At 41.1% G+C, this 11,520-nt stretch overlaps 1 protein-coding gene across 2 annotated transcripts in view; it reads left to right on the plus strand.

Annotated features, from left to right (window-relative positions):
* The window catches only part of tmeff2a (transmembrane protein with EGF-like and two follistatin-like domains 2a), a 103,856-nt gene that overhangs the window by 49,156 nt on the left and 43,180 nt on the right, over nucleotides 1-11,520 (plus strand). For both annotated transcript variants that reach the window (XM_080038103.1, XM_080038104.1), the window contains exon 4: nucleotides 6,323-6,349. In XM_080038103.1, the coding sequence (XP_079894229.1) occupies nucleotides 6,323-6,349 (27 nt within the window). The remainder of the gene's footprint in view (nucleotides 1-6,322; nucleotides 6,350-11,520) is intronic.

The raw sequence follows: 11,520 nt of genomic DNA on the forward strand, positions 1-11,520 counted from the left end.
CTCTCTCAGCTATAGGCTAACTTAAGACGAGCACTGCGGTGCAACACAGAATGTAGCTGCAATACCACTGATACGAGTAAGTAGCTCACAGTCTGGAATGCAAGCGTCGGAACTGCTTTACCCCTAGCCGCACATGTACTGGACTTATTTCGCTCTCTCTCTCTCTCTCTCTCTCTCTCTCTCTCTCTCTCTCTCTCTCTCTCTCTCTCTCCCTCTCTCCCTCTCTCTCTCTCTCTCCCTATTCTCCTTTCCATTTCCCCTCTTCCAAAAAAAATCCCATTAGCGGCAACAGTACACAGTGTAATAGATATATGTCAGCTCGGCGGTGCCAGCGCTTGTTTCCTTTGCCCGGGGTGAGACATATCATGAAACAGACAGATCAGTGAGGGAGAGACCTGGGGAAAGAAATGTTACTTTGACTCATATTATTGGATCATTGTCCAAAGAAAAAAAAACATGGAGGTCCTATAGACGAGGCTGAACAAACAATCTCATTTAGTAGTTGTAAGCTTTTGATCTAATCACATGCCCTCCATCAGCCAATGGAAATGACATAGGTGTTCAAATTGTATTTTTATCTATTTCACTAAAAAGGCTAAGAAATGCTCTTAATGACAATATTTGTATTAGAAATGTTGTCAGTAGTTTATAAAATGAAACCAAAATGTTCATTCTACTCAAACATATGCCTATAAATAGTAAAACAAGAGACACTGAACATTTGCAGTGGTCTCTTAATTTTGTCCACGGCTGTATTTACTGATTTTTTTTTTTTTTTAAAGTGATTTTGCAGAGTTAGCCATAATGCCAAGTAGGTCCATCACTATGAGCCACTGCTAGGACATGATACATGGACATTTGCTCTGATGTTGATTACAAAGTATTGATTGGAAGGTGTTCAGATTAGTGTTTCTGAAGACCTTTAACATGGCCATTAGGACAAAATCCTTTAACGATCTGGGAAGAAAAAAGGTTAGTTTTGGAACATAATAAGTCCATAAATAAGTGGCTTGTGAAATCAAATGAACAATAAACATGACATCTCCATCTGTTGACGAAAATCATGCGACACCGTCAGAGGGTCAACAATGAGATGTTTGTTTGCATGTTTTAATTACATGTCAGAATATGGATGAATGTCTTGCCTTTTCCACAGAACTTAAATGTCACCATGGAAATCAAGCGGTTTAAAAATAGAAAAGCGTCGTGGCTGATTTACATACTTCATATTAAATCGGCTTTTGCATAATATGGCAAGCAAGAAGTTGACACCTGTCACCCTGTCTCCTGTGGTTTTAATAATGTTTTCATGACAGATTGCTCGCACTCCGTATACTGTAGTGTCCACACACACACACACAGCCCTGTTCTACTGCCCCCTCCCCTCCCCCCTTATAACTGAACCTGAATCAAAATGCTTTTCAGAGATGTTGGAGTCCTTTTGACCTACATTACCAGGTCTCTTCACTGTATAAATGACAGACCTGCCGGCTCCTTCTGGATGTTTACCAAAAAAGCCAACGCCACCTTGACAGCCCAGTTCCATGTGCTCTCTCATTAACCCCGCCCGGCTCGGGCCAAGACACCAGACGCTAGAGTCTGGCTGGCTTTTCTCCAGACAGAAAGCCTGCTGCTGAGGTGCTGGTCTCATGCTAAGTGACGGCACTGAGGCGCACACAAGCATGATTTGATACCATTTTTGTCCCCAAGGAAAAGTGTCTCGTAATGCTGCCGAATAGGCCTACTGAGCTCATGATGCACAGAGGTGTACATCTTACAAACTGGGTAATGTTAGCCCATTATTGACTTTTTTTTCAATTAGGCGTAATCCGGTTTCAATGTATACGGGGTTTGAAAAAGTCAAGCACTTCGAAAGCACTATTTATTTTACGTCATAGGTATAAGCACCTACCACCTAGTGCATAATTCAATTATTTATCGTTTTATGTTATCATACAAGTTCATTAATGCTCAGAATGTTCTATATGTTGTTTAACAATAGAAAGATAGTGTCCTGCTGGAGGCAAATTAGATGTTATCTTTAAGTAACACATTTAATAGCTGTAGTCACAATACCGTATTTTTGCTTATAAGGTTATCATACCGTCAGAATATCATACTGGCACAAGCCTATATTTTCAATGGCAATATCTGTCTCAAAGAGCCCATTCACACCTACTTTACTCCTTTAGCCCCAACCAATCTTTATTACCTCCATGTCACCGACAGATAAGGAAGTTCTGATTTAGAGGTCGATAAGAGGAATAGCTCTCCGCGGTACACAGCCAGTAAAAGCTAATTAGCACAGGATGCTACCACTTTTCCTATCGCATCAAGTGCTAGCCCAGCGCTGCAGTGAGTGAGCAGTTTAAGCATTTAGCTTAGCCAAGTGAAACAAACCAAACGCTCCATTGTCCCCAAAGGAGTGTGTTAAGCGAAAAGGCGAGAGCCCAACAACGTCGCTATTTTTCCAACTCAGTTCACAAAGTGAGAACCCTATTACTTCCTGCAAGTCATTAAGTAGTTGGAAGTAGGGAGAGGGTTTAATTGACACATAGTTAAAATGTTGATGACATGTGTAATCACCATTTTGTCGCTGTGCAGTCCCCGAGGGCTGACAAATGACAGCAGCCATATGTTTGGCTGATGATTTAAAAAGCACACTCAGGCTAAATCAGAAGACCTGGAGCTACATGAGAGTCAGTTACTGGTGTCGGGGTATAGTTTACACACTGTATAGGAGTAGTCATCAATACACCACTCATTTACTGTGTGCAGAAAAAAATGAATTTAAAGAAAATCCGTGTCTCATGGTTTGTTGTTTAGTCCCAAATGGTTTCTATATTCAGAGCAGCTTAAGTGATGATAATGTAATACGCTATTGATCTGGAGGGAGGTTTTCTTTCTGCTTTACTCTCCTCCGGGAGGTCAGAGGTCAAGATGAGCTTTAATAGCAGCGTCCTACAGGGGATTCAAGGTCTTTATCAAGGTCCCAACCCTGTCACCACACTACAACGTCTGGGTCGGATGAGTCTAGAACATCCTGCATTTACACCAAATGCCGATAATTGAAATAGATTGTTGCAATAGCTAAGCATGGCATACATTTAAAAATAAAGGCGTAAGTGTAAGTCAAGTGCATTATAAATAGGCTAAAATAGTTGGCAATATGGAGTGATGCAGAAAAGACCAACAGTTAAACTACAGAACAAGTGTTATCAAATGTTTGGAGAATTTGATATAACCACAAGTGAAGGAGAAATATGGTAAGACTTTATTTTAGTCACTTTCTTTCTTTTTTTAACTTTTTTATATGAGTTCCTTGAAGCCTAATCTCTATCAAATCAGAGATTGCTTTCATATGCCGTTTTTTATTAAATAATTACAATCAATTTGTTTTTGCTCTCCTGTAAAATTCTGAACATTTCACTTTTGCGCCAAGCCCTTGATATGTGGTAACTTCAGTAGACATCAGTAGGCCTTACCGTTTCTCTCTGTGAAGGGGTAGACCAAGTGGATTTTTCAAATATACAATTTTGGTAAATATTTTTTATCATAGACACAAAAATATCACAACACATCACAATATGTGAGGGAATAATCGGCCCTCTGTTCCTATTGGAAATATCACACTTGTTGTGTTTGCAAGTGTGTGTGTGTGTGTGTGTGTGTGTGTGTGTGTGTGTGTGTGTGTGTGTGTGTGTGTGTGCTTTTTATTAACACAGGACAGAGTGCTAAGTGCCTAGCCACTGTATACCTGTGTCACAGGCTATGTGTATCACAGGGGGAAAAAATCAATTACAAGTGTTCACGGTAAAAATAGCATAACTGAATAGGAGCAAGTAGTTTGATACACAACACTGCCGCCTGCCAAACAAAGTGTCAACATTGCAGCAGCCCTTACCTCCACTGAAACCTAACGTTCAAGCCCAATTTACAATAGAGAGTGAGGAAAGTGTGATCGTATGCAGGTAGTGGCCATATGTATGCGTATACTTTGTGCAAGGCAGTGTAGAGTGTAATTCTAATCACAGTTCCCACTACAACCATCTTACTCTTCTAATCAGTCTGTCTGAAACTTAAAAGGATCACTTCAATCAACCTTTTGTCAACGGAGCTTAGCACTTCTTTCATTTATTTCTCTCTCTCTCTCTCATTCTCTCTCTGTCTCTCTCTCTCTTTTTCTCTCTCTCTCTCTCCCTCTCTCACCTCACTGCTTCTCACAAAGTGAAAAATCTATCTCCTCATTGTGACCCTCTCAGACAAGTGGGCAGAACAGTAAGCGTGTGCCTCTCTCTCCACCTTGTCATTTTGTTCTATTTTCCAATGCCAGTCTTTTTCTCCTCAGAAACCTCTTGCCCTTGTACAGATACTAAAGGTTTTTTTTATTGATCTCCCAGCAACCCCCCTACTGACTCCAGCCTGATCCTTCTAGCTTAAGCCTTTTCATGAAACACTGCACATTGAGTGTCTCGACATGTACCAAGGTCACTGGAATCCTACAGATCTGAGAGGGAGTTAACACGGAGAGGAAAGTAACTTTTTTCAGTCGAGGTCGTGCATGGTGTTTTTAATTGCCGACATTTAACTTGCCCCCCCCCCCCTGTGGAGTTCACTTGTAAGCCAAGAAGCGTTTCCATTTGCATTAAGTGTAACTAAAACAGAAAGCATTGTGGGTATGTTTACTCTGCATTATGTTACTTCTGCTTTGTTTCACTGACAAAGGAGGCGAGATGCATTTCTTCCCTCTCAATCGATTTCGCTTGGTTCACAGCAGCAGAGTAGCGTTATTGTTGTTTAGTTGGAATGAGTTGTTAGACTACCTTAAAATCAGCATCTCTCTCTCTCTCTCTCTCTCTCTCTCTGTATATATATATATATATATATATATATATATATATATATATATATATATATATATATAGCTCCTAAGAATCTATACAATATGGTACAATTCACTGCTCCCTGTTTGAGTAAGTCGACATTTGCGAAAACTTTGAAGAAATCAGTTGAGCAGTCAAACAGTGAGTTTGTGTCAAATGTTAGGAAAGTCCCTCAAAGTGTTCTTGAGATATTGTGTTCATGAGGCATGAGGTCACAGTGACCTTGAAATTTGTCCTATGACCTCCAAAATCAGTTCATCATTCAATTCTAAAGGACATTTTCTCAAAGTTTGAAGAAAATCCTCAAAGTACGGACGGACAAGCAAAAAGCATAATGCCGGTGTGGTGGCATTAAAAGAGAAATAGAAACTAATTTCCAAACGATAAGATAGCAACATAATAAATGATTGTACTATTATTTTGAATGCAGTCCCAGCTCACTGATCACTATCCGGTTTAGACTGGTTTGCTTTGCAGAGTTGCTTTCCCCCTTTCACACAGCTCACAGTCTGCTGCAGCTCTGACCTCATGGAATCATCCCACTGGGGACATATTTTCTATCTCGCCTAGAAATGCATTTTATCGAACCACACCAAAAGCCTTTGCCATTAAAGTATCATCATCAGGACAGCCTGCTGCTCAAGACTCCCTGTGTTTAAGGGGCTGTGATCCCCCACCCCCTCCCACTCCAGCTAGAGTGTGCACCTCTTCTTCTAAAGCCCGTCTCACAGGGGTATTCATATGGAGCTCAGCTATTATCCCCCCTCCCCACACACACACACACACACGCACAAACACACACACACACACACACACACACACACTCCCCCTCTCCCTCTACAGTCTGGTCTGGCCCTGGGCATTTTAGCACATTTTGCTTTATGCCGTGGCTCAAGTTACACACTGCCTTATTCTTCCAGAGTGCTCATCAGTATCCCTTTCACTTGCCACATTATTAAACAATTCACCCAGGCTCAGTGTGTGTTTTAAGACAGCTCCGCACGGATTCGGAGGGGGGAGTCGCTGACACGCAAACACACTCTAGCACACACACTAATGGGAAGAGAGTACTGCTGGAGCATTTACAGTCCCGCCAGGCGGAAAGGGCCCACAGTTTGAGGTGCCATCACACTGTGTGTGTGTGATCGTGCTTGTGTGTGAGTGTTTGTGTGTTACTGTAGAATGGGGGGGGACACACCCACAATGCTCAAAAGGCCTTGGGGCATTCCCTCTGAATCTCGGTATCACTCAATGCACAATCTTGTCTCGCTCGAAAACACCCCGTAAGCACTCACAATTGTCTCATTTCTTCACACATGTGCACTATACACAAGCACATACTGTTGCCACTCATATGCTGACACACACTTGTTCAGGTTAATGTGTCTGGCTGTGCTGTGAGCCACTAGTTAATAAGACTTTTGTTCTCCTCTCCCTAGATGCCGGCTCGGGATCAGGAGACGATGGTAAGATCCCTCACCTTTTTCTCTGTATGTGTTTCGCCGTGTTCGTCCGTACAATAACCAATATGTAATGCATTGTAGAGCATACTAGCACCTGTGTGTGTATGACAAACTTGAACCGCTCATGAGTAGAACTTGCGTATATCCCAAAACCCACAATGTAAGGTTGCTACTTTTTTTTTTCTTTTTTTTTGGCATTTTTATGCTTTATTGATAGTGTAGAGACAGAGTTGAAATGGGGCAGAGAGGGGAGTGACATGCAGAGAACGACCGCGGGCTGGAATCGAACCCGGGTCTGCTGCTGGCCGAGGCCCATGGGGGGGGGGGACGCCTTACCAATTGAGCTAAAGGCGCCCCCCAGGTTGCAACTTTCTAATGGCAGTAGTCTATGCTGCTGTAGTTAATATTTTAATGTCATTAATGGATCAAATAACGAACCTGCATTTGTCAGGGGTCACCTGTATTGACAAACCACAGAGAGTTATGAGACAATTGTAACCCCAACCACCACTGCTGCACACCACTTACCTACTCAGCACCAATGAAGAAACTAATAAAAGTAGGGTTACCAGATGGTGAAATTAGTGGAGCCTTTAGCAGTGAAAGAGCCAGCCATTTTTTCACGGGAGTTGATGGAAGACCGAAAAAGGTAGCTAAAAAGATAGCGACTAGGACTTATATGGGATGGATAGTGTGTCTACAAAGGCAAGTGTTTGCTAACATGTTTGCCATGCCAATTTCATTTTGTGATAATATGCCCGCATTGTGTTTGAAGCTTGATTCCTTTGCCCCAGACTGGCTTTGACATAAAGGATGGATTTTTTTCTCTTTGAGCAAGATCATTTTCAAATCATCCTCAAAGCTAGTTTGGAAAATCTAGTATGGATTGGAAAAATGGTCAGGGATTGCGCAATTTCTGTGTAACGCTTTTCACTTAAACCGTGGAATATCTATTGGCAGTAGTGGTCCTTGAGGATTCTTTACCTCAAACTGAATCATTCGACCAAGGTTGTATTTTTGTGCGTACAGCTGGGGAGGACCGATTCAATCTCACTCACGCGGCACATGTGAGCTGCCTCTTTAACCGTCCCACTCAAAGTGATCTCTCAGGGCCAGTTTCTTGAAAAGACATCAGCACAAACTCCATGTGTTGCTCTCTTTAACTTACCCATTGAGGAGTGTGCTGGCGTTACACTTTCATTCTTACCACCTCGCCCGCTTAATGAAAGAGAGTAAGTGCAGCTGTTTTCCTCAGAACTAGCGCGTGGATAACATTGCATTCACTGAAGGCCCCAGCAGAAAGAGGACACGACGGGTTGGGGAGTGTGTGTCGGAGTCCATTGTAATAAGACAGAGCAGGGCTTACGGCTGCCAGTGACTTGTTATGAATACCTTGTTGTGTGAGTAACTAATCGCCTATAAGATCCATAGCTGATTAATAGTGTGCCGTTCCATGAGACTGTAATTTGTTGCCTAATTGACTAACAAGGTTTTGCTCTAATATCAGCAACGTCTGTGGTTAAGCTCATCTGTCATTGCAAGTTGGTTCTCTGGCATATATATTTTAATCAGGTGTTAATACACATCCTAGGCTCTGTAAACAGGCATAGCTATAGTTTTTTTTCCTTTATTGCACATAAGAAAAATATATTAGATATAGGGGAGAGTGGCTTAAGTTGTGCATTTTGGAAGTTGTGCCACCCCTTGTTTCTAGAAAACCGTGGAAGAAATTGGAAATGTGACCACATATTTAAGAAGAGCCATCCATTTGACTCATCCTGTAAAGAAGGGAGACACAAGGAATAAGATATAAGCACATTTAAGCTCAAAAAACTGTTTTTTGCCTTTCAAAGTAAAATTTCCATGATCAAGGTTTTTTGATTATTGTGTCTGAACACTTAAGCCCCTATCTCACTGGGCTGCGACTGTTTGCGACCAGTTGGAGACACAAAATTGCGACAAAATATGCCAATTTGCGACAATTTTCACTTGCAGTCTCACTGAGTTGCTACTTACGACACGTTTGCGAATGTCCTTGCCAGGAGGTCGCGTTTATGTCTCACAAACGTCGCACGAATGGAATGTCAGTCTCATTTTTGTCTCAAAGCAGTCGCAATTTAGTTTCATATGTCGCCAAACACTCCCCAAACCCTCGCAAAGTTGTCTCACACTTCTCGCACTTTCTGACTCGCGGAGACTAAATTGAGAAGGGTTTGAGACGCGTGCGACACACCTGCGACGACTCTGAGACTATTTTGAGACTGATTTGTCGCACACTTTTTTTGAACATGTTCAAAATTCATGCGACAAGACTGCGCGGCTCTGCGACTCATGCGAGGAAATTGAGACCTCCGCGAACGTTTGGAGACAGTTTAGAGACTCGTTTGCGAATGCAGTCTCCAACTTGTCGCAAACAGTCGCAGCCCAGTGAGATAGGGGCTTTATAGACAAGTTTGAAAACATTTGACACATGTTTTAGTGCTTTGGTATGCTACATTTTGAGTCTATACAGTTAGCACGATGTCAGCCCTAAATTGCTGCATCATGCTTATTATCCAAATTTCTGGGATTGGGGTGATTTGTGCCAAAGGGCCTAGGTGAGTTATAAGTAAGTAAGTAAGTAAAATGTATTTATAAAAGCACATTTATGACAGTTTGCACTGTCCAAAGTGCTGTACATAGTGCATTCAGTAGGTAAACAATGAAGGTAAAATAACAATAACCAAAATAAAAGACGTAAAGCCCATACATCCACATAAACACAGATAGTAGTGCAGAGGTAAGATAGTTAATGGGAAGGAAACACCAGGGTGTACATATGGGTTTTGAGCCTTGATTTAAAGGCAGAAATGTAGGGGAATCACATTTGTCAGGTAGCAGTTGGTTCCACAAGCACGGAGTAACTAGTGCAAAGTACATTTCTGAGAGTTGTGCCAGTGGCATGGCTGTATACGCTGGTCACCAAAAGAAAGTGATTGTCTACAGTAGCTCAGAAGAGAGTGACATCTCAATTCCACTTAACGACACCACTGATGAGAGTTCAGATGGCCAGAAAGATGATGATGGTGACTTTGTCATTGTGAGCTTTGCAGGTAAAACCATTAGATCTGCTAGGCCTTGTTTAAGAAAATTGACCTTCAATCTTTGTCAACTATTAACTTTATTTACTTTAAATACACCTTAAATAAGTGATGTTTAATGGATTTGTCTTGCATTACAGTTTATGAGATATATATCAATGGCACAATTCACCCCATGGTATTCTCTCCAACCGCACAACTTACACCACACCGGGGGCAAGTTGTGCATCAAGACAACTTTTTTTCCGAAAGCTATATTTCTTCAACAGTTTATTCCAGATCCAAAGTTTTTATTGCCAGGGATGCACAACACCCTGAAATATATGTACATATTTGAGTTGGAGACTTTACTGTCAAGGCCTTACTTTAAAGTCACTTTGAGTGAAAAGTTGCACAACTTAGGCCACTCTCCCCTATATATAATTTTTTAACATTCCAGTTTACAGAGCCTAGACCGTGTATTAACTCCAAAAGAAAATTCAGCGCACGCAGTACGTACATGTAGCAGATTGTGAGGAGATATTCACTGACACAAAAGCACTGTTCGGAATCGCTGAGTCCACTTTTAACTCTAGTGCATGGAGCCTCACCAATAATATGTACGAGAGAAAGAGTGAGATTTGAATAGAGATTAGTCCGCCTTAAAAAAGACGGATGAATGAGCGGAAATGAAACTGTTGCTAGGTCAACCACAGAGAGAGATAGAGGGAGAGAGAGAGAGAGAGATATGGAAGGGATGGAGGTCGGACAAAAACATGCCCCGAGGAAAGTCGCAAAAAACAGATAACAGAATTGTGGAATCAGAATGCGAGTGATTGTGAGATGGGAGGGAGAGACAGCGCTCACAAACAAAATGAAACATACATTTCAATATACGTCCTCTGAACTCAATATTCTGAACATAATGCTTAACTGTATTATCCCACAGGCGCAAAGCACTCTGTATTCAAAGTGTGGGTTATGTAAAAAAAATTTAAAAAAAATAAAAAAACCTTGGCATCGGTTATAGTATTGTGCTTTTTTTTATTCCATGAATTGAGGCCATGTTAGCTGGGGTCTAAATCTAAAGGCTGTGTTGCGTATTGGACACAGGAATCACACCTCCCGGGAGTGTTTTTAAAGCATTTTATTGCAGCGCTCCGTCATAATTTCCCTGCAATTGTGGAGCAGCAAATCATTCACAGGTTTCTCTCATGAATAAATGCTTCCATGGGGAAAAGTCTGCCACAGCAAGAGTAAGGGAGACAGAATAGGGCGTCTAACCAAACAAAAATATACAATACATATCCAAAATATGTATCAATACCCAAATTAGTATTATTAATACAACCGTCTGAAAAGTATAAGAACAAAAAAAAAATAGCCATGAATAAACATACTGTAAATCCATCAACTGAATCCATTTTTAATAGCTAAGCAACTGCCCTAGGCACGGTGAAGGGAGGTTTTTCATTCATGATTCAATATCAAATTGCTTTCCATAATGGCAATATGACAAAGAATGACAAAATCAATGTTATTAAGTTTTCTGTTGTTGATGGCTTTTTTCTCAAAATCCTTTGTTGTATTCATATATTTCCTACAAAGAGCTCGGTGTGTTTTGGTGTTTCTAATTATGTTCAATTCATACGTTTCTTTGTGTGTGGGGGGGGATATTAACACAAATAATTTAAAAAAATATATAAAAAAAAAAAAAAGTTGTGGGTGTGGACTGACAGGTATTCCCTTTAGGTATTACACAACCCAAAACAACATTCACAAAAGATAAAGCAGCCTGTGAGATGCCTAACCGGAGATGAGTGGGATGTATCAACATGCTTATCAGCTCATATGTCGTCTCATCTGGGTTTTTGGAAGCTAGACACTTTAGAGGACAGGAATAGGATTGTTGAAAATACATTTTTCCATCCCCAGTGGAAATCACAGCCTTGGCTAAAATAGCAGAAACACATATCTGTATAGTGCAATACAACTCAAGTGGGAACACAAACCCTGTGATCATGAAGTTGAATCAACCTGCTTTTGAAAAGAGTTTGAACATTGTAACCTTCATGAAGTAGAGGATTTATTTTACAGCGGTTGTGTCAGTTTGTT

Source organism: Ammodytes marinus, assembly GCF_949987685.1.
Source record: "Ammodytes marinus genome assembly, chromosome: 12".
In the NCBI taxonomy this organism is placed as follows: domain Eukaryota; kingdom Metazoa; phylum Chordata; class Actinopteri; order Uranoscopiformes; family Ammodytidae; genus Ammodytes; species Ammodytes marinus.